The 25,441-nt window shown below is 37.3% G+C and overlaps 1 protein-coding gene across 2 annotated transcripts in view; it reads left to right on the top strand.

Annotated features, from left to right (window-relative positions):
* emp (epithelial membrane protein) overlaps positions 1-25,441 on the top strand; it is a 286,297-nt gene that overhangs the window by 232,111 nt on the left and 28,745 nt on the right. For both annotated transcript variants that reach the window (XM_069828804.1, XM_069828803.1), the window contains exon 3: positions 1,427-1,587. In XM_069828804.1, the coding sequence (XP_069684905.1) occupies positions 1,427-1,587 (161 nt within the window). The remainder of the gene's footprint in view (positions 1-1,426; positions 1,588-25,441) is intronic.

Here is a 25,441-nt window from a genome sequence, read left to right as displayed (position 1 = left end):
ATGAGTACGAATATATTGTACGTTTGTATGAGTTAAATTCCACGCATCACTTAATTTTAAATTGTTCACTATATTATAGCCTATTATTAATAGGTCAAAAGACCCCAGAACAGTCTTGTGGTCGTAACACATAGTTAGAGTTGCGTTCGGGCGCGGGTTCGATTCCCGCTTGGGCTGATTACCTGGTTGGGTTTTTTCTGAGGTTTTCCCCATCCATAAGGCGAACCCCCTGCCTCATCTCGTCAAATACCATCCTGCTATCACCAATTTTATCTACCTAAATACCTTAGTAATTGATACAGCGTCGTTAGATAACCAAGCAAAAAAAGTCACAATTAAAATCCCCAACTAATATATTATAGGCCTACTGATGACGTAAATTTAGCAATAAGTATGGGAGATCGTTTAGGGAAGAACTTCATTCTTTCTACTCGTTTATTCGTACCAGACGGCGCATATACAGAGTGATTGACGAGGAGTTACCGCCACTGACGGAACAATTTCCAAAAACATTTTGAGCAAAAAATGTCGTATAAACATGGTCCTATTCTCAATATTTTCAGAGTTACACTAATTTGAAGTTGTTTGTAAAATACCTTTATTCTTTAGTTTTAAGGGTATAAGAATATTACAGATAAAGAATGAACTATTCAGCAGGTATTCTGAAGCTATAAATTTATTGTGAATTCCATAGTTGCTTCGTACAGATTTTTTTTTCGATTTTTAACTACAAAATTACATATTTTATCTTACGCACTTATCACAATAATTGTTATAAATCACGCCACTCTTGTAAATTCTTTACGACTGTACAGTAAAGTCCGAAAGTCTTGTCCCCCCCCCTTATTTGTATGTTGATGTGCATCCATTTTGAACATGTCATAGCAGATGTGTGACAATGGTTGACACTTTACGTTTCAGCTTGTTTTTATTGATCCAGAATGGACACCATCATTGTCGCGGCGCCATGTCCTGTATGAAATTTTCCTCAGCAAAAGCGATGTGATTTCCCTTTGGGGAATAATTAAGCAGCATGTCTCGAAAAATCGATACTAGACAATTGAAGATTTGAAGCAAGCTATTAACACAGTCTACTATATACAGTCACGAAGCTTGAGTTTTGAGGGTGCTAGAAACAATAGACTGTGACGGTACTATTTTGCATTGCCTGTAATGAGGCGATATTAGCGATCCTAGTGGTGAGCAACTACATATCTAATGTTTGCATATTTACTACGTATTGAGCTTCGCGACTGTATATACTAGACTGTGCTATTAGGGAGGTATTCAAGGATGTCGCTGTCTAAAAATCCCGATCATATTTTCTAATCGCAGGATTTGAACCCGAACCCCGCCGATTGCGTGTCCAATGTTTTACTACTGAGTCATCTACTTGTCCATGATCATTTTTAATCTTTTGTTACAGGAAATCGTTCTGAGGAACGGATCGCAAACGTTCGGATGGTGGCGAAAGCCCCCTGTAAATCCAGTCATTAGCATTTACGTATACAATGTGACTAACGCTCAGGAGTTCCTCAACGAAGGCAAGAAGCCAGTGCTAGATGAACTGGGACCCTACGTCTATAGGTAAGTGTACCATAATATTCTGATCACAGAGTCCGTTCTACAAAACTATGACAATAGCATTTCCAATACAACGAAATCTTTGCTGTATTGTAGGGTCATCGTCGTCGTTGTAGTCGTTGTCGTCGTCGTCCTCCTCCTCCTCCTCCTCCTCCTCCTCCTCATCATCATCATCATCATCGCTACCACCACTACCACCACCATAACCGTAGACCTTTGTAGATTTGTTTCTATCTCATCTAGTAATCCTTTAAGGAATCTGCCTGCTCTTCTGTATCTTCCTGATTTGTCGGACATCATTGTATTTGATATGTACAGTTTAGCTATTATCAGGCAGTAGGCCTACATGTCACTTGACGATATGTGTCAGAAGAAGAAAAACAGTTGTTTGTATACATCTGAAGTCTGATTAGTGGAATATGTAGCTAATTGGTGATGTATGCAAAGGAGGGGGAAAGGGACTTGCTACTCTACCCCATTATCTCCTGGCCTAGTTGCCTCATAAGTGATGTCTTGTTGGTATCACTTGTGAGATTCAGACCTGTCTTCGGATAGTTGACTAAACATTTAGTATTCTTGTACACTCCTTTATGAATACATGGTGTAGTAAATTTGATTAATAATTGTCAATTTAGTCTTCAACTGATTCAACATTTAGATCTACTAAATGTTTTAATTCCTATTTAATTCTAAAAGACAAGGAGAAATTATATCAATGACTTAAATTTACTAAGATACAGATATTTAATAATAATCGAATATCTAAGGGCATTTTGGAACTCGCTTCCAAGTGCCGTAAGGGGTTGTTGGACAATAACTTCATTTAGGTCAAAATTACATAAATTCTCGCTTAACATATTAATTACTGATTAATAGTTGTTACTTATAATGAAGCTAACATGTCAATTCTTTTTATTACTATTAATTTATTTAAATAGAATACAAAACTTATAGTGGCAAAATCCCATTACATTAATACCGTATTATTCTCATTATATCGAAATATTTTACATTTACATTTTACCAGAGCATTGTAATGAAGGCAATCAGATAGCTTTTGTCTTGCTTTCTACTACTGTGACGCTCACGATCAAATTCAACTGTCAAGTCATCGGCAGAGATATAATAAAACATCTGCGCGATATTTTATCGGTTCAATAGCCTAAATTATATTATAAACTACAAACTTTCGTAGCGAAGTAGGTAAATTTTACTTCCTTTCTAGGGAAAGACGTATTTTTCGGCCTGAAGGCCCAACTCCCTGAATCACCTTGCTCGTTCCCTAGGTAAAGACGGTACACACCAAATCACTGCGAGTGACAGAGGTAATATCACAATCTAGTATATACAGTCACGAAGCTTGAGTTGTGAGGGTGCTAGGAACAATAGATGTGCCGTACTATTTCTCATTGTCTGTAATGAGGCGATATTAGCGATCCTAGTGGTTAGCAACTATCTATGGATGCATATTTACTACGTATTGTATTTACTAGACTGTGGTAATATCTTCTAATACTTGTTTCTATAAGGCCCTGTTAGCAGTCAGAAATAAAACTCACTAAACAATTTTTCCTCTGACGAATAAATATGAGACAGTAGGAACCAAGTCTTCTAGGACGTTTTGTAGGAGTGAACGTATGAAACTCAGAAGTTGGTTGTTTTTTTTTTTTCCTCATAAACAGACATTAGAAGGAAATACTTATGTCTGAGGAAATCCTTTTATGTCAGAGAATAGAACAAAACAGGATATCCGAATTATTCACGACAATAATTTCAAGCATGGTTTGCTTAATTATGAGACCAGCGCTGTGGAGGAGTCTGAAACTAAATTATGTTAAAAATTGGTTCCTTCCTTTGCACAAGTGGAAGAATTGCTACAGGATAAGTTCCTCCAATTTTTATAAATTTAACGTAGATGATTCACGATTCTGTGTATACGGAGGCCGTGGATTGTGCAATAAGCTATTACGTTTTATTTTTTTGTTGGAAATACTTTTAATACAAATGTCAATATCAGCATTTTCTTATCTTGGTAAGATCTGCATTGTAACATATTCTTACGAAAATTCGTTTAACAGTGGGAAAAGGAGGAGGAAAGTTTCTATGGTATCGGTATTTAACATCAATTCAACCGGTTTCTATTTATTAGTGCGTGAAGGCAGACTGAGAACTGAACGCACCTGGATTGTTACGTTATTATATACACTTCCTATCCGTAACCAAATTTCACTTTCTTACTTTCTTATTATTTAAAGTTCAGATAAAGTAATTTTATTTTAAATTATATATATATATATATATATATATATATATATATATATAACTCAAAATAAAATAGCTGCGTGAGGTCTTGGATTCGCGTTACGAAATGCGCGCTGGTTCGAGTCATCATGGGGTAGGAATTTTCTTATGAAATTTCTGTCAGTGTATGGGATCGGTGCCCACCCAGCGTCGTGTTCAATTTGGGGAGCTACGATAAATAGCGAAATTTGATTTCGCAAGCCAGGTATAACAGCTGAGTTAATCGACGTTTTCTTTTTAGTAAGTTATTTAACGACGCTGTATCAACTACTAACTTATTTAACGTCGATGGAATTGGTAATAGTGAGATAGTATTTAGCAAAATGGGGCCGAGGATTCGCCATTATGAAATCAGAAAAGTTTCATAATAAAACACTAATGAATAACTTAGAGAAAAGGAAAAAAAATCCTCGGTCATTTAATTAGACATAACATATTTATAGTCAACACAATCGCAGGAAAATATTTAGCAAGAAAGGAAGAGATAACTCCCTCCCCAAAATACATCAAAGACATGCTCAGTAGAATGAAGTGCAACAACTATGAAACATTTAAAAGAATACATACGTAAATATTCTGCCAAAGGGCAGGTATTTCACTGCAAACCCATCTTTCTCCAGTCTTTCCTATTTTCTGCCTTCCTCTTAGTCTCCGCATATGATCCATATATCTTAATGTTGTCTATTATCTGATGTCTTCTTCTGCCCCGAGCTCTTCCCCCATTCACCATCCCTTCCAGTGCATCCTTCAGTAGGCAGTTTCTTCTCAGCCAGTGACCCAACCATTTCCTTTTTCTCTTTCTGATCAGTTTCAGCATCATTCTTCCTTCACCCACTCTTTCCAACACAGCTTCAATTTCTTATTGTGTCTGTCCATTTCACACTCTCCATTCTTCAGAATATCCACGTTTCAAATGCTTCTAGTCGCTTCTCTTCACTTTGTCGTAATGTCCATGTTTCTGCCCCATACATTTCTACACTCCACACAAAGCATTTTACTAGTCTTTTCCTTAGTTATTTTTCCAGAGGTCCACAGATGTTCCTTTTTCTATTAAAAGTTTCCTTGGTCATTGGTATCCTTCTTTTGGCTTCCTGGAAGCAGCTCATGTTACTGCTTTTAAAAGAATATCAGAGAAAAAATAAAACATGGTTGAAGCGACATGGTGATTGCTTTAGATTCGATTGACTGATGTACTACAGAGTCGTAACTATTGAAGTGTTATATATTTTAAGTTTTGCAGTATTATTATTTTATTAGAATAACAAATTTGATTTAACATTTCTAATTTTTGTTGAAATTTAATAATATGTTTCGGAAGATATTTCTCGCATTCGTGTAACAATTGACATCCCAGATAACTAAATGCATTTGCTTGTTTTAGTACTGAATTCTCTATTATACATTTCATCTTATGTTGATTTCAGATTTTAAGTTGAAAGATCTATATGAGAACATAATGGAATAGTATAGAGACTGTTTGCTCTAGATCAGTGGTCATCAGCACTCGCTGAAATGGGTAAAGGGTAAGCTGAGCCGTCCCGTGTGCCCCGTCGTGCAGCAGGAAGAGGTAGAGAGCATACCCGCTAGTAGCTACGAGTGCACCATAGTGCAGTGTGTTCTCCGCGGGGAAGAGACGCTTGCCCCAGGGTGCTCTGTGCTGACGACCTCTGCTCTAGATGGTATCTAAAGTACTTCAGGTTTCTTAGTAAGAAGTGCCTTGCATGCAGCTATAAATACCTAAAGGCACCAAGAGGGAAGAGCTCCATGTTTTCGTAGTCCAAACTTTAAAAAAGAGTTGAATAATTGTCAGCATCACGTTCTTGCTCCTTTGCAGTCACGAAAAAATTAGATATTGGTTTGACAGGACACTGACACCAATTGAGTTACCATAACAATTCTACAGTATCTGTTTGCGTCCCTGGAGAGATGCTGTCAGGTGATTGACCGAGCTATGGCCGGGACCAAGTTTGAGAAGCCCTGGTTGTGCTGTTGTCTAGACTAATTAAAAAAGACTTTTCAGTTGACATTGCACTGTTTGTTTGCGATTCTAATAGGTGGTCTTGTGTCAACTTTTCTTGTGTTTTTCGTTTCTCTTAGAACACTTACCTCACTCACTGTCACGTACTGCGTGGAGGTTGCGTGCATGTAATATCCCAGTGAGACTGGAGTAAAAGACGGCTAAATTACGTAACAAAAGAAAAGCTTGTGAAGCAACCGGTCGCATCTGAATTTCGATGCCGTTTCTCTTTCGACTGTACTCTTGAATATCATTCGAGTTATCTCGTGACCTTTCCTGTCGCTCACTCTTCCTTATCGAATTGTTTCGTTCCCATTCCTATCGTCGGTAATCCCTGCTTGCTTCTTTATTTGTTGCTTCTTGTGACAATGAATCTCTCCTTGTTTTTGTTACTGTATCAACACTGGATATCTTGCTAAAAAATCTAAGAGCTTAAATTGCATGATTAAAAAGTTAACAGAAGAATGTACTATGGTTTAAAAAATAAAATTGAATTTATTCAATGGATGGACATCAGGACTTGATTATTACAAATCGGGATATGTCATTAAGATTAAAAGTGATATATACATTATTATTATTATTATTATTATTATTATTATTATTATTATTATTATTATTATTATTATTATTATTATTACAAACAGGTTTACAATTTAATATCACATATTCCTGTGATCAATATCTTACGTTCTTATTTTTTTCCTCCAATTCTCTCTGTCTTCCCAATTCCGCTCTTGCAGTCCTTTCTCTGCCAACGTTTTATTTATGTCTCGCAACCAGGTGTTTATTATTATTATTATTATTATTATTATTATTATTATTAGGCCTATTATTATTATTATTATTATTATTATTATTATTATTATTATTTAACACGGTCATGGTGGTCTAGTGGTTAGAGAGTTGGACTTATAATCCTGTGGACCCGGGTTCAATCCTTGACGTACACTCGATTTATAAAATGCGTTGGGTAAGACTGTGGGCCAGGTAACACAGGTGTTTTCTGTGGGAGCTCCGATTTTCCTGTGACTTCCCGACAAATCTCCCTCATCTCATCTCATCTCATCTCGGGTGTAACGTAGACGAGCCTCCTATAGCGCAACGACTCCTTCGGTAAATTGGTCTACACAATTACGTAAAGATTATTATTTTTAGTCCTACAGAATACATCTGTTATGGGAACAATTAATATTAGAGAGAAAAATTCGCTCCGATGCCGGGGATCGAACCCGGGTCCTTGGTTCTATGTACCAAGGGCTCTCACCATTGAGTTACGCCGAAGTCCAATCCACAGCACCGTACCATAACAGATGTATTTTGTAGGACCAAAAAATAATAATATTTACATAGATTCTTCGATCAACAGTGCGTATAACTGTATAGATTACTGTGCCATCAAGTCATTCAACTGAGTGCGCTCCTTGTGTAATGGCAGTTGACTTCATATAAAAATGTCAACATATATGCCCAACTTGGAGTCAGGCCACAAAGGGAAAAAACACTGGAGGAGAGAGGTTCGATCCGGTGCTGTGGATTGGACTTCGGCGTAGCTCAATAGTGAGAGCACTTGGTACGTAGAACCAAGGACTCGGGTTCGATCCCTGGAGCCGGAGCGAATTTTTCTCCTCTAATATTAACTACACAATTCGCTTCATATGGGTGAAGTACGAACGGTCAAGTACCCGCCATTAGCAGAAAAAAATTACATTTCGTGGTTATTTTTGTCTGTTTTTCACACGTTGGCACAATGTTGTGACTCTTCTCATTTAGCACACGATCTCTTACTAAGGGAAGAGTCTCTGACACTCGGACCGTGAGACTAGTGACAGGAAAAGAATCTGCGAAGTAGAAATTGATATTTTCTTTAAATTTATACTCCACCATACTAGTAAGTAAGTAATTGCGTACCAACGCTTTTTGTTTATGGTTTCTTTTGGTACTGATCGCCGCTGCAACATGCATTATGCAGCACAGACTCGCCCCACTTAAGCCTGGCCTACATGTGCTTCTTATTGTTACATCACGGTGTGAGAGTCTCCCACGCGCGCAGGAACTACACGTGAACATATCGGCACGATCTGCCTGCCTGCCTGCCTGCCTGCATGCCTGCCTGTCTTAAGGCACAAGGATTCAAGTATTTGGTGAGGCTTAATTTATTATCGTAAATGCGTGGAATTCCTTACGGGTGTTCACTGTTCATACAAAATCCTGATTTTTTACTCGTGGTAGCCGAGTTAAAATTCCGGCAAGAAAAAGTAGAAATTTTGGCGTTAAAACACTTTTGTATTGTACCATAGCTGGTGTAATAGCCTATACAGCATATGACGTTTCCAAGGTCGTTTCGTCTTCAGTGGAATGAGATAGCAGAAATAGGGATTGTATTCATTCTCATTGGGAGAGCAATAATTTAGAAATGCCTAACTCTACCTTACTTACTTACAAATGGCTTTTAAGGAACCCGCAGGTTCATTGCCGTCCTCACATAAGCCCGCCATCGGTCCCTATCCTGTGCAAGATTAATCCAGTCTTTATCATCATATCCCACCTACCTCAAATCCATTTTGATATTATCCTCCCATCTATATCTCGGCCTCCCCAAAGGTCTTTTTTCCCTCCGATCTCCCAACTAACACTCTATATGAATTTCTGGATTCGCCCATACGTGTTACATGCCCTGCCCATCTCAAACGTCTGGATTTAAGTTCCTAATTATGTCAGGTGGAGAATACAATGCGTGCAGTTCTGCGTTGTGTAACTTTCTCCATTCTCCTGTAACTTCATCCCTCTTAGTCTCAAATATTTTCCTATGAACCTTATTTTCAAACACCCTTAACCTCTGTTTCTCTCAAAGTGAGAGTCCAAGTTTCACAACCATAAAGAACAACCGATAATATAAGTGTTTTATAAATCCTAACTTTCAGATTTTTTGACAGCAGACTAGATGACAAAAGCTTCTCAACCGAATAATAACAGGCATTTCCCATATTTATTCTGCGTTTAATTTTTTCCCGAGTGTCATTTATATTTGTTACTGTTGCTAAAAGATATTTGAATTTTTCCGCTCTTCAAAGGATAAATCTCCAATTTGTATGTTTCCATTTCGTACAATATTCTGGTCACGGGACATAATCATATACTTTGTCTTTTCGGGATTTACTCCCAAACCTATCTCTTTACTTACTTCAAGTAAAATTTCCGTGTTTTCCCTAATCGTTTGTGGATTTTCTCGTAACATATTCACGTCATCCGCATAGACAAGAAGCTGATGTAATCTGTTTAATTCCAAATCATCTCTGTTATCCTGAACTTTCCTAATGGCATATTCTAGAGAAAAGTTAAAAAGTAAAGTTGATAGAGCATCTCCTTGTTTTAGCCCGCAGTGAATTGGAAAAGCATCAGATAGAAACTGGTCTTACTAAAAGAAATTAACTGCTAACGAAGAGAATGGTAGATGGTTTCAAGGTAATATCGCTTTATAATTAACTGACATTAAATTGAAACATTTTTCTGATAACTATTCGAGAAGAATTCTGCAGTGCTTGGGAAACAGTGACACAAGTCAGTTTCCACAAACCTTTTTTGATAATTTATTGACAACTTACGGAACATCTGCTCGCTTGGAAAAAAAAATACATAAGTATTCCTCCCATTACAATAATTCATACAGAAAAAAAATCAAATCGACATAAACCAGTGTAAGTTGTCAATAAATTATCAAAAAAGGTTTGTAGAAACTGACTTATGTCACTTTTCCCGAGCACTGCAGAATTATAACAATAATTACAGCATTGCCCCTAACAGGAGTTGCGTCGATGCATTCGTTAGTTAGGAACTTTTATTTGTTCATTCATGGATCAGGTTATGCTTCTACTACAACATTAATCAAATGGAATGCGTGCGTATAGACATTATGTTAGCAGATCTAGCCTCATTTTTTTTATTTTTTATTTTAAGAGGTTTTGTGTATCGCAGAATTTCCTGAAAAAATCACCCACCCATGAGGGATGTCATCTCTTTGTATAGACAGTTCCAACGATGAAATAATAATTAATAAATTAATAATTTATCTTGATGCTTCTTTAATTCAGTGATTTATATCTTCATACAAAGGGGCGAAAGAAATCGTGACAAACTAATACGTACCACTTCCTTTCTTCGTTGCTATGGTGACTACATAAAAGTTACCTTTCTTCATTCTTTTGTTAATAGCAAATTGGCGATATTTTTAGTTTCTCCTTCTTTCAGCAGTTTGCGTCCTATTGTGAACAGTTGAGCGAGACGTCTGTGGGTATCCAGACTCACACTTCAGTGACGCTAATGTTGCGTGTTGTTAGTATGCCTTGTGTATACAGATGGAAATTACTGAGTTTTGTTTGAACAGATGCAGAAGTACGTGATAAGATAAATAACAATATAATTAAACTTCGACTTTTTCTGTACCTTTAAGAAATGAAAAGTATAAATATAGATTAATATATATCACAATGTTATGTAAGCCGTACTCAACAGTTCATTTAACCCTTTACAGCATAGTGCTTGTTCAGAAGAACCACAGTTTTCTTTCTTTCTCTACAGTTATATAAAAATCCCTACTGTGGCAATAGTGGTCGCTCAGAGTGACTATAATTTTTTTTAATTGTGTGGAGAGTTAAAATTTTGAAAAAAATTGATCGAAGCTTTGTTATGATCCATGATATGACAAACATAAAAAATTACCTTTTATTTTAATTTTTTTAGCTTATTGTGCTGCAAAGGGTTAATATTCTGGACAGTGAATATCGAATTGAATACCAAATGTTAATAATTTAAAAATATTTTATGAGCACATGCTGTATTTTAAGCTCTACAACCTAATATTAAATTTTTAGGCCATCACGGTGATTGTGTATAGAAGCAGAATTTTGGGAATTGTACCTTGTAACGGAACTGAATTCCTTTATCGTTTTGCAACTACATACAAGTTCCATCATCACGGAGAATTAATACAACCTAAAGGGTCATCTAATTTGTTGCCGTGCCTGTGGCTAGAGCGCCAGAACGCTGGTCTTCCATCCAGGCGGCTCGGGTTCGGTCTCCGCCAAGTCTTGACGGAATTTGTGGAGGATAAAGCAGGCTTTGCAGAATTTTTTTTCTCAGGTACTTCCGACTACCTCTATCATTCCACCGATACACCGAAATGCGCCACGGTCACCTCCGACATAGTGTTAGGTGTGCCACTTCTGCCCTGAGACATTGTTAGGCGTGCCAAGGTTTCATAATTCCCTAATGACACATATCTCTTTCCTTTCCACTTTACCAGACTTAGGACTGGCAACGAAATTACATAGGGGTAGTTAAAATCATTGGTCAACGTACTTTGTCAATGTGGTTAAAATGCTTTGGCGAATATTTGTTGTCCATTTTAATAAATTATTTATTGCTCTTTAAGTTTAGAACATCTGTTTTCATAAGATAATGTTTAATAAAATCTGCTCGTTTTATTCTGTTTTCAGCGTACTATTCTTTCAAAATCGTAATTCGCTTACACTTGTTACAGATTTTACGATTTCTTCTTGCTCGTACATTCTGATGACTGCTTCGGATTTTTACTTTATGTTAAGGTTTGGAATTCAGACAGAGTGTCAATGAAGAGAAATACGTTGGGTTGGTGATAATAAAAGGAACAATTTAAATTTGGATGGAGCGATTCCACGACATTTGTGGTTTCTTTCTTCTCTGTAGTCTAGTAAACATTTGCCCATATTTTGGGGAGGGAGAACTTTTTGTTTGGGGAAATAAAGTTCTCAAATATGTAATCCGAAAAGGAATCTATTCGTCTCCTATAGGTATCCTATAAGGAAAACTCAGCTCGGACTCTTCGCGGCGCGCATGCTATACTCCTCATACCCACCTGCAGTAGGCACGAGAGCATGCTGGGAACGGGAGCATACGTCATCTGCGCGAGACAGTCAGGCTCCTAAGAACTCACCGAGGATGGGACCTCAGATTGCGGTAGAGTGGCCCACATGTCAGCATCGGATTCACCAAAGCCACTCCAGGCCACCGTTGGATTTGGAGAAACATCGTATATATATATATGGCGCACAATGGGCCAAAGCTAACCAAATGTAAGGAGCCGTACCGGGTCCGGCACTCGAAAAGCCAAGCCGTCTACTCTTTGGACCCGTTATTTGTAGCTACTGAAAACAAATGTGCTTGAGTTCATGAATGAATTAATGAATCGTTGAGGATAGAGGAAGAGAAAAATCAACAGGTGTATAGCTTCACTATACTGCGTATCTTTACGTAGGACTATGTATGGGAGCGATCACACAAGGGAAATACTAGGAGAACAAGGGGAAGACAGGGAAATCTAAAGAGGACAAGAGAACAAGAAGGAAAACGGAGAATACAAGGAGAACAAGGGGAAAACAAAGAGAATAATGGGAAAATAAGTAAAGTAAGTAGAATACAAAGAGGGCAAGGAGAACAGGGAGAATACAAGTAGAACAATGGGAATGCAAAGAGAATAAGATGAAACAAGTAAAGCAAATTGAATAAAATGAGAACAAGGGGAATACAAAGAGACTAAGGGGAAACAAGTAGAACGAGGAATATAAAGAGGACAAGGGGACGACAAACAGAACAGGAGGAATACAAAGAGAACATGAGAAAAACAAATAAAACAAATGAAATACAATTAGAACAAGGAGAATGCAAAGAGGACAAGGGGACGACAAACAGAACAGGAGGAATACAAAGAGAACACGGGAAAAACAAATGAAACAAGTGAAATACAATATTGGAATAAGGAGAATACAAAGAGGAAAAGGGGACGACAAGAAGGACGAAGGGAACAAAAGGAGAATAAGGGTAATACAAGAAAAATAAGGAGAAAACAAGAAAAAATTGAATACTATGAGTAACAAGGGGAATACAAGGAAAACTAGGGGAATAGAAGGAAAACAAGAGAAAGACAAGGAGAAGAAGCTGAATACAAGGAGTAGAAGTAGAAGAAGAAGGAGTTGCATTTTTACATGACGTTCAATTCCCAAGTTACCCCGATCCATATGTACTGAAGAGAAGGATGTAGTTCTACGTCAAAATAACTGAAAGGTATGCGAGCGCTAGCAAGAGGAATTGGGTTGTGGGAAAGAAAGTATGTGACTTCCAAGTCGGTAATCCACTTGCCCAACTCCGTTTGTCGCCGTTCTGGTGACCCTTCAGGTCAAGCTAATTGTCCTGGATACAGAAACTGTGTGAAGTTCTGAAGTGTTATAGATTATACCGAAAGTTTTTTTTTTACTGGATCATCAGCATCATCATCATCATCATCATCACCTTCCAAACATGTATTAAAGCCACGTGGCCTGTTACGGACTCGATCCATCTTCTTGAGGGACGTTAGTAGATTATTTCACCATTTGTTACTTTTTACGTATTTTAATACTTTTTAAAAGTTTGTCACTGTAACTATATTTTATTGATATATTCATACTTATAGTAATTGTTTTCATTTAACCGTCTGTCGTCCTTGACGTAAATAAATCGTTATTTACTGTCAAGATGAAGGCCAATTGTCAGGTGCGTGCAAATAAACAGTTCCACCAAAATTAAGTTGGATTAATGCAGATTGAGGTCATTTTCGAGTAATAATAAAAAGAAGGAAAACTTCTGTGCCTGCTGTAGCGTATCTCCCACGACAGTAAGCTATCAGTGTCAAGTGGTCAAACCAAGTACCTTCCCATGGTGTGCATGTGACAGAGGAAGATAGTGTGACAGACCTGTCCTAGTAGAGGACATAACTTTCAGTGAGTGCGTGATACTATCACGTGAAGCCAGAGTAGTTGCAAATTAGTGTACAGTACATAATTATAGTTCACTTGTTTTTCGTTACACGAATTTAAAACACACAGTGCTCAAATCAGAGCCAAAGAGTTTATTCGTGACTTTTAGTATTATCCATAATAAATTGAAGTTAGTGTAAACTTTCTGTTCATCATCGTCATTATCATAGTAATAATAATAGTAATAATAATAATAATCATCATCATCATCATCCTACAATGTATAATGCATAAGTCTAGAAATTTCTTAACAGGTTAACTTTGACTTCTTTCACGGGTGGTATTTCAGGACTAAGGGTCGAATTCATAGTCGTCACTTATAAAATGAGGAAACACTTAAGTAATGAGTGTTTCCTTAGCACTTATTTTAGATCGCATTGCAGAGACGCTACTCTTTTATATGCACTAAGCATTCCCTTCACATCGAAAGAAATATGGCAACATGGCTAGACGTGAGCGCTTGCGCATATTCAATTGTTTTCCAGACCTTCAAATTGTTAAATTAGCATTATTAACATAGATACTGAAGTAAATATTATAGAGCTCAAAATTATACAAAATGTCAGGAAGCATTTTAGAGAAGAAGAAAGAAATGAGCTAAGAGAACTAGTTATGAAATATACAGTAAATATACGGTAAATCTGCACAAATCAACTACAAAATAATAACAAAACGAGAATAGCTTTATGTGTTGCCAAAAATAGATTATTATTACATTATAATAAATTATTGCTGTATTATTACATAAATCTACCTGAAATAATGCTGTAGCATAAAATCTCAAAGCAACCAGTAGTTTCAGCAGTGGTTAAATCGGTAAGCCTCTCATGGTTATATTGTGATTTTCAATGAGAGACACCAGGATATCCACAACACTGTTCTTGTTGAAACGGTATCTACTCTTAAATTGTTGGCCATTGTATATCTCTAAATGGTTTTCCATATCTCTGATATATCTTTTTGTTTTACTGAAACACATTTTCATTTTCATTATAGAACTCAGTAAATTCAATCAAATCATAATAATCATCCACTGTATACTGAATCAGCTGATTACAATGCATACGAGGAAACACTTGAGTAAGCTGACAGGCTGCCTTATTTGAATAAGTGTTCATTTCAGTGGGATTTATGAATTGGAAATGATTATAAGCAACTGCTTAAGGATTTTCTTACGATAAGTGTTGCCTATGAATTCGATCCTAAGTCTAGAAATCTCTTGACAGGTTGACTTTGACTTTTTTCACGGGTGGTATTTCAGGACTAAATGTGACACTGTTTCTGGCCGGGCCAGGTGGCTACGCAGCCTAAAGCGTGCTCTATTTGAGTGGCGTGGCGCGGGTTTAAATCCCACCTTAGGCATGGATGGATGTCCTTCGTTAATGTTCTGCCTTGTGTGTATGGTAACAACTTAATCAGTAGATGCGTCACAAGTATTTGGAGAATTCATTACAATCATTTTTATGCAATAGATGTGTCACGATTATTTGGCGAATTTATTACAATGATTATTCGACAGCGTCATCTGACAGCTGAAATGACTAGCTTACAGTGGATTAACCGAAGTCCTACTATGTAGAAGACCCGTACATAACGGAGTAATGCGGAAGAATATTAAATGCTTTGCTGATGTTATTGACGGCGGTTATTTTGGATAGACAACAGTTACTGCTTTGGAATCTGTAAATTTGTGAACTGCCTTCAGAATCTGAGGTGGTATTTTAATCTTAAAATAATTAATGCCTAACTATTAATGACTGCCACCGTGGTCTGGTGGCCAGCATTCTAGCTGGAGGTCTCGGATTCGATTCTCGGGTACGGCTCTCGGGGAATTTTTCTTGAAAAAGAAATTTGTGTGAATATGAGTGTGAATGCGAGTGCACTAGGTTATTAATTAACCACTCTTCAAAATATAATACAATAAGTTATATGAGGCGTTTAGTTGTAAAATCAGGTACATCACAAAAACGTTTGCAGGGAACCAAGGATTTGGAACCAATACTATTTTTCATCATACAGTACATATCCATGTGATGTATCTGGCTTTGGAGCATAACAGTGCAATAGCAGTTGTAGAATCATATGAAGATATGAAATATAATGTTAACTCATTTCGAAAAAAAAGTGATGTAAGTTATCTGATTTTACAACTACATGGCGAGTTGGTATAGCGCTGGCCTTCTATGCCCAAGGTTGCGGGTTCGATCCCGAGCCAGGTCGATGGCATTTAAGTGTGCTTAAATGCGACAGGCTCATGTCAGTAGATTTACTGGCATGTAAAAGAACTCCTGCGGGACAAAATTCCGGCACATCCGGCGACGCTGATATAACCTCTGCAGTTGCGAGCGTCGTTAAATAAAACATAACATTAACAACTACACGCCTCATATCAGGACGGTCTCTGGGCAGAAACCTGAACACAAATTTCAATGTCACATTGTTGAGTTAGCACAACCAGAAAACACTAATACTGTACATGTTAGAAAATTAACAATGAATTAAAAAAAACTATTGGTCACAGTGCTGATTACGCCATTCTTGGACATCTGCGTCAATATTGAATAGGAGGGGCGTACGCAAGGGGGATTATCGGGTTTGAACCTCCCTCCCCAACTTAAGAAAAATGAAATATTTTGATTTTATTTGCTGATCATTTTCCCTTCTCTAATTTTTCACTGTCAGAACAAAATTTACATCGATATAAAGCGTAGTCCTCTTACTCCATTTTAATATGAGAGTTCTAGAAACAGAACGTTATGTTTTATTTAACGACGCTCGCAACTGCAGAGGTTATATCAGCGTCGCCGGATGTGCCGGAATTTTGTCCCGCAGGAGTTCTTTTACATGCCAGTAAATCTACTGACATGAGCCTGTCGCATTTAAGCACGCTTAAATGCCATCGACCTGACCCGGGATCGAACCCGCAACCTTGGGCATAGAAGGCCAGCGCTATACCAACTTGCCAACCAGGTCGACGAAACAGAACGTACCACATGCAAAATCGTATTTTTCGGGAAAATGCAAAAACGTTCTCCTACTTTGTGTTTAAATATTTTCAATTTGCTTTCTTTCCATGTTAATACATTTTAGAGATATAAATGAAATGTACGTCTGGCCGCAAAACCAGGTGGCCCGGGTTCGATTCCGGTCGGAGCAAGTTACCTGGTTGAGGTATTTTTCCGCGGTTTTCCCTCAACACAATATGAGCAAATGCTAGGCAACTATTGATGCTGGACCCCGGACTCATTTCACCAGCATTATCACCTTCATCTCATTCAGACGCTAAATAAACTAAGATGTTGATAAAGCGTCGTGAAATAACCTTTAAAAATATGAAATGTCGTTACTTTTGGCATTGGCACTTATGTAGCGGCATGGAATCATCAGTTCATCACTATACACTGCATTTCAAGAAGGCATTTCTTGGTCCCGTTGTGAAATGAGTTTCATGTCAATTGTGCTGCTGGCTAAGCAGGTTTCACTATCCGCCGTATTACGCATTCCTTTCCTACGAACAACTTTGAATACCATACCTCTGCTAGTGGTCTGCCCTGGTCCGGCAATCCGGTCAAGGCTGGTTCACAATAAACCGGAAACGAGAATCGGAACGATAACGAAAACGGTAAAATTGTTAAAATATGTACATTTAAATGTGAGCATTCACAATTAACCAAAAGCTTGCCGGAGCCCAGGATCGGGAACGGAGAGTTGGCCAATTTTCAACTTTGGCGTTCACGTTTCCGATCACAGCCCACTAGATTCATTCTATTGCCATCTAAAAGCTATTTTGTCATCATATATTTTGTAGCAAGAAGACCGTGCATTATTTTGTTCTGTGCTGTGCATCATGGAGCAAGTTTTATTTGATGAGATTCTAATATTGAGTGTTGAGGAAAATCCTCACGTTTACGATAAGCGGCGCGCCTCGTATAAAGATGAGAAAATGAAGGAGAATACGTGGCTTTCAATAGCTGCGTCTTTGAACACTGATCGTAAGTGAATCATATTTTATTACTGTATTGGTTGTATTACACACTACATATTCATGCTTCAATTCAATAACTACTGTTGTGTTAATTTTTCTTCTATTACAAATGTTTCTTCTCTAATTATTTTACGTTATGGTAGACTTAAAATAGGTTGTGATAATAAAGATGCATGGGCATATTTATAGTACCGTACCTAATGAAATATTTCAGTTGAAATTTCGAAGTTAGTTAACCTGTGTTTATGTTGGCTGCCTTGTACTCATGAGAGAACGCCATTGGTCAATTATACACAAATAACATCAGAATGCGTAATATCGACTTTACATATCGTTATTGACAAGCATATCGATATGCATAGTCGTCTACGTTCTCGGTTTATTGTGAATCAAAAATTTTCATATTCACGTCCTCTGCTTCTCGTTTTCATTCTGCTTCTCGTTCTCGTTTATTGTGAACCAGCCTTCACTCTCTGCAGATCTCGGAGTCATCTAGGACAATATTCATAGACATTCTTAGTGCGGGCTTCCGGTGGATGATCAACGAACTAACGTTTTCCGTATTCATAAACCAGTGTTAGCGATATGATATGATATGAATCCTGTACAAGTAATCACTCGATAGCCCGGACAAGTTTAGCACGCTCGTAGCGCGGGCTAGCGAAATGTCTATGCATAGCACCCCTAGAGTCCACTGCCAATTACGTACTAATCTTTGGAGAAACCACAACTTAGACCCGCAAAGGCCGACGGCTGATCCGACGCCGGGCAAACACAAATAGATGCTCTGATTTTGAAACGGGGATGATAATGAAAAGTTAAATGTGGAAAGTGTTGGTGCAAAGATGAGGGGAAAAAAAACGGAATTATTCTGAGAAAAAACTCACAATCTCTGATTTGTCCAAAATGGAAAAGATACAGAAAGAAGGGGATTACAGGGATACGTGGTAGGACTTCTTGATGTGCAATCAGTACGACGTCCAACTACCGCAGGTTTATCACAATGACGACAAACGTTCTTGCCCTTGGAGATGTTCGAACCAACGACCCTGAGGTCCATATATCTCATGAATAGTTGGTGAGGTCGTCGCCTAACAGTCCGGCATCGCGTGCTTTCACTGAGCCGGAGCCCCGGGGCGAAGAAAGTCCCGGCGTGGGACCGCGGAGATCTAATTGCCGGCTGTTACGACAACTGATGCAATAAACCTTTTCTTTCTTGTTCCCTCACTTCTGCTTCTTTTTATCCTCTCTCTCTTTTTTCACCTTTTCCTTTTCATAGAATTTCCGTAACTTTTTTTTCAATTTCGTACCGGTCCTAGGTGACTGATATTAGAATTGGCATAAAGTCAATGCAGTATTATAGTCACAGCCTAGTTGAAATATACACAGAAGAGTTTTACAATATACTAGTATCGATACTTAATACAAGACAGAAATATTCATACAGAGTTGTTGAATGTCATAAATTCACCTGTAGCATAGAAGGCCTGAGAAATTAGGTACTTCTTTAATTTGGCCCTAAATAATCTTATGTTTTGAATTTGATTTTTTATATCCATAGGGAGGCTATTAAAAATGTTTACTGCCATGTAACGCACTCCTTTTTGATAGCACGATAGAATTGTAGATGGAGTATGAAAGTCATTTTTGACGCGTATTTATGCTATGAACTGCTGAAGTTTATTAATGAAAAACTATACTGACAAGCCATGAGCATGGGCATAGTTATTATCATCTCGGTGGTCTCGCAGTTGCCTTGCTAGTCGTTAGAACTAAGGGTCGAGAGCTCAAACCTAGCCGAGGACAATTAATTTTAAAGGGCGATAAGATTATTAGCATGGCTTCTCCAGGAGGGAAATACAGCTGTGAGTCCTGTGTCGTACACTTACGATACGTAAAGGAACTCTGCTCCTGATAGAATTCTCCAGAAAAATTCGCTATCCATTTCTCGTCCACGTTGAATTTCCATTTTGGATAACTTATACAGTTGAAAGCGTCGATAAAGTACCACCACCATCACCACTGCTACTACTACTACTACTACTACTACTAGTTATACTTACTACAACTTCTACTAAATTATTGTTTCTACTGTTACTACTTCTACTACTATTATTAATTTTAATATTTCTATTATTACTACTCTACTATTATTATTGCTACTACTACTACTACTACTACTACTACTACTACTTCTACTACTATTATTAATTTTAATATTTCTATTATTACTACTCTACTATTATTATTGCTACTACTACTACTACTACTACTACTACTACTTCTACTACTATTACTACTACTACTACTACTACTACTACTACTACTAATTATAATAATTTTACTAATTCTATTACTAAGATTCTACTATTACTATTACAACTTCTTCTGCTACTACTACTACTACTACTACTACTACTACTACTACTACTACTTCTGTTATAACTTATACCTACTATTATCTACTTACTACTTATACTTACTACTACTTCTACTAATTTTACTAGGTCTGCTTATTCTAGTATTACTCTTCATATTATAACTTCTACTACTACTACCTCTACTGTTATTATTACTACTTCTACAATTATTTCTACTATTACTATTGCTATCACCTATATTTTAACACATAAATTTTTGTTTTAATGTACAAATCGAATAATTATTTTACTCGTTTCCTTTCTCTTTATCTTTTTGTGTTTGTTAATTCCGGATCCCAATGGTCAACCTCACTTGAAGACGGATGATTTTAAACAAATCTTAGTAGTAGTAGTAGTAGTAGTACTACTACTACTACTACTACTACTACTATTCCTATTGTTATTTCTACTACAACTGCTATTTCTACTAAATGGAGATATCATCATGTTTGTCGATGCAGTTGATGACTTTCATCGCAGAAGATAAGGGTTTGATTCTGTGAGATTTATGATAGATAAAGCAGTACATTTTCTTATGATATCTAGGTTTCTTGTATCGTTTACAATCATCACTTCATTATCGCCTTATCACCATTATCATCATCAACATAAATTCATCATCGTCATCTCATTGAGTATGAATAGGCACTTTAGTTGAAAAGGACTTTAAAAATAAGATCCTTAGTTGCCAACAGTAAGTTACGAAATGACATTTAACAATACCTTTTACAGTTATTATTATTATTATTATTATTATTATTATTATTATTATTATTATTATTATTACTAGTAGTAGTAGTAGTAGTACTGCTACTGCCTAATACTACTGTTAATATTGTAATATTTATATAGATTTTTAACCTATGCTGGTATTTTTAATTATACAGATCCGTTGGTAACTCTTTCAATATGATTGAAAGTCACTACAAGACAAACACAATACAAGGGACAAATATCCGGCTCCTATTTTTGTTTCCGGCTTTCTCCATATTACCGTGTCTCGCCGTCATCTCCATAGAGAACACGTTTTGTATGGCGCGGTATTTCCTCGGATAAGTGGCAGCTTATCACAGTAGACGATATGAGTATGAGAAGTGATGATGAAGGGTTAATTAGGGTTGGAAACGAGTCGAGTCGAGGCGCACGGTAGCGACGCAGTTAAGGCGTAACGTTGCAAAAGAGAAGGCAGCGGGCTAGACTCCCGTAGTTCCAGTACATGGTGGAATACTGAAAAGTTATTTCTGAACAGAATCATCGTGAAACACTAAAAATCCATACTATCCCGGCATTCGCCTAGAGGGACTTGGAAAATCACGAAAAATTCAAGTCAGGATAACAGGCCCCTGGGTTAAACCTCTCATATAGAAGGCATGAATGGTACTTATAATCCCATAGTCCTGGGTCCGATTCCTAATTTGAGGAAAATAAATCTTCGACATATGTATTATATATCTTTCTCGTGTTAAATTCTATCGTACCTGGTTAACATGTTTCGGCCTGTTATGGTCCTTCTTCAGAACTGGTTGTTGCTGGTCTTGGCGCCTTTTGTTTTGTTTCCTGTGGGGGTGTGTTTGTGTAGTGTAATGTGGAGTCAAAGAGTGTGTGTGTTCTGAAATTCTCAACACACAACTCAATTTCAGAATACACACTCTTTGACTCCACATTACACTACACAAACACACCCCCACAGGAAACAAAATAAAAGGCGCCAAGACCAGCAACAACCAGTTCAGAAGAAGGCCCATAACAGGTCGAAACATGTTAACCAGGTACGATAGAATTTAACACGAGAAAGACATATAATACATATTCCGAAGTGATATAGTGTTAAAAGTTGTGTAATCAAGATGTATGTAGAAAATAAATCTTCATTTGAGGCACAATGTTGGAGTGACATCTATAAGTAAATACCGTACAATATATTTTATGTGCCCATATCATAAGAGTAAACTAGTCTTATTTCATTCGTGCAGAATATCGTATTCAGTTCTGAAAGACAATGTCGGCTGAGATGGACTATTTGGTTCCGTGCAACAATTTGATCTGTCCTTGCGTTCAGACAATGAGCACGGAAGCAATGGTCGATGGATCGTCGTAACTGTGCGTACAGTCCCACACACAAAATGCAGAGCTCTTGCGTGGCGGACTTTCTCCACAGCGGTGAGCCGTGCAATACGGAACTAAGAGACCTCGTAGTTGGAATGTCACCTTTGAACCCTATGGTGTCTTCTTGTCTTCATTTCCTTTCAAAGTCCCTTTTTTACAATGTGGATTGGACTTCGCCGTAGGTCAATGGTGACAGCGCTTGGTACGTAGAACCAAGGATCCGGGTTCGATCACCGGCGTCGGAGCGAATTTTTCTCCTCTAATATTAATTGTTACCATAACAGATATACAGTATTCTGTAGGACCAAAAAATAATAATCTTTACGTATATTCTTCTAGCAACAGTGCATATTTCTGTACAGATTACTGTGTATATTACTGTGGAATCACGGCCACCAAGTCACTCAACTGAGTGCGCTCCTTGTATAACGGCAGTTGACTTAATATAAAGTGTCAACATACATGCTCAATTTGGAGTCAGGCCACAAAGGGAAAAACACTGGAGGAGCGGGGTTCGATCCGGTGCAGTGGATTGGACTTCGGCGTAGGTCAATAGTGAGAGCGCTTGGTACGTAGAACCAAGGACCCGGGTTTAATTCCCGGCGCCGGAGCGAATTTTCTCCTCTAATAATAATTAATACCATACAGATTTTATGAAGTGTAACCGTGATATTTTATATTAATCGTATTGAGCCATTTTATTTGCAAAAAATTTTCTTTTTCCAACAATTTATTTGGACGTGAACGAGATCTACTCCTCAGCTGTACGTAACTTTCGCTCTGTATATCTTTCAGAGCTCGATTTTTTATTTTATTTTAGTAGGTTATTTTACGACGCTTTATCAACATCTTAGGTTAGGTTAGGTTATTTAGCGTCTGAATGAGATGAAAGTGATAATGCCGGTGAAATGAGTCCAGGGTCCAACACCGAAAGTTAGCCAGCATTTGCTCATATTGGGTTGAGGGAAAACCCCGTAAAAAGCCTCAATCAGGTAACTTGCCTCTACCGGGAATCGAACCCGTCCCACTTGGTTTCGCGACCAGACGTACTAACCGTTACTCCACAGGTGTGGACTTCAAAGCTCAATGAAACAGTATGGGCCGTATTCATAGACATTTCGCAGCACGCGCTACGAGCGTACTAAGCTAGCCCCGGCTATCCACTGGTTACTTTTACAGAATTCAAACCATATCATATCGCTAACACTGGTTTATGAATACGAAAAACGCTGATAATCCACCGAAAGCCCGCGCTAAAAATGTCTATGAATACGGCCCTATGTGTTTGGGTGTGTGTCTGTTGCCAATCTATTTAATTTGGAGTGAAAAGATTCGCAGCTATTTGTCCTGCGGTTCAAACTACTTGAATATTGAATATGGCGAAAAAACGTTAATGTGGGACTTACATAGACTTTTAATATGTAGTGGCAAAATGCCATGAGCTTTTCGTTCTGAGCAGAACTAAACTGACACACAACCCCGGACTAAACTGACACACCAGGTTATAAGGTCAAACGAATTACGGACCAAACTATCATCGACCCTACTAGGCTCTTAAACCTGTACTGGAGGTCAAACCTGAATCTAAAAGTTTTGCAGCCAAATATTCTGTAGTTCGAGCCTCGGCATAATTAAAATTCACAGCTGATCAAAGTGAGGCCACTTATGGTCCGGCTGTAGACAGACGACGAGCAGGTTGATGATGACAGGAACGTTTTGCTCATTTAAACTGTTTACACTTTCCGCTCCGAATGGCGTTTAACACGAGATCGCGAGTGAAGGCGTACAGATACGTGTTCAACAATGCCGCTATACTGACAGCGTGGCCTACTTACCAGGAGCGGCGAATAGCGGTGGTATTAACAATGGCAATGTTTTAAAAGAAGAGAAAACTTCCACGAAGAATAACGTTGCCTCTCAGATACGCTGTTCTTTATGTAATGTCCCTTCTCCATTACGAGGACCATTCACAGCCTATGAGATGCAGGAGCGCCCGCAGGTTGTCATTCAGTAGGAGCAAAACACTTCCTCTATACGTAACCATAGTGCTAGTTTCTAATAATAACATTCAAAAGTAGACTTTTGTGTATTCCGCCATGTCATGGAACTTAACACTTCGACTGTTTCGGAACTGCATACAGGTTTCATCATCAAGACAAATATGTAAGTCTTTCATACCAATGTTTTCTAAGTTTGTTGGAAGGTGAGATTTTTCTTCCCCCTATAGGTGCCAACACTAGTAGACACCTAACGAAACAGAAAACCAGGGTATAAAGATGTAGGCCTAATACTAATAATACTAGTATTTCATATTCTTGACACGCTGATATTGTAAGCCATAACCTCAAAAAATATAATAATAATAATAATAATAATAATAATAATAATGTTTTATTTTCGCTGGCAGAGTTAAGGCCATAAGGCCTTCTCTTCCACTCAACCAGCCTTAATCAATACAATGCATATTTAAATTACGAATATTTACATTACACTTAAAAGGTTCTCCAGCAATATTCTTCAGTTAAGTTTTAACGACTAGTAGGCTACATATTTATTTAAATTTAGATAAACCTATAAGGTAAAGTAGTAACTTAATTTATGAGCTAATTTAATTCAATCAATTATAATTAATTTGAGATTTGAGATAGCTAGTAAAATGATGAAAATTAATTTAATATAAGCTTACTAGAACTATGTTACAGGGAGAAAAAAAAATATATATATATATATATATATATATATATATATATATATAAAAATCTAAAATATAGTTCTATAATGAGAATATTAATGTAATTTCCATTAGAGGTTTTGTAAATCTATTTAGAGAAATTAATGATGATAATAATAAGAATGGACAGATTTTAGTTTCATTATATGTAATAAATATTAATCAGCAATTAATTTGTTAAGAAAGAATTTATGTAATTTTGACCTAAATAAAGTTATGGTCCAACAACCCCTTACATCACTCGGAAGCGAGTTCCAATTTCTAGCAACTGAAACTGTATAAGATGAAGAATATAAAGATGTACACGAGTAATTTAAAAACGAAATCAATTAAACATACATTGTTATAAACGTAGATTATGTATCTTTAAGAACATAATACAATATTTTAATATTTACAACAAGTATATTCAAGAAAAGAACTTAACGCCAAAATTTTCACTTTCCTCGAAAACGCAATAATGATAAA

The sequence above is a fragment of the Periplaneta americana genome, chromosome 6 (assembly GCF_040183065.1).
Source record: "Periplaneta americana isolate PAMFEO1 chromosome 6, P.americana_PAMFEO1_priV1, whole genome shotgun sequence".
NCBI lineage: Eukaryota > Metazoa > Arthropoda > Insecta > Blattodea > Blattidae > Periplaneta > Periplaneta americana.
This window is presented reverse-complemented; position numbering and strand designations above follow the sequence as displayed.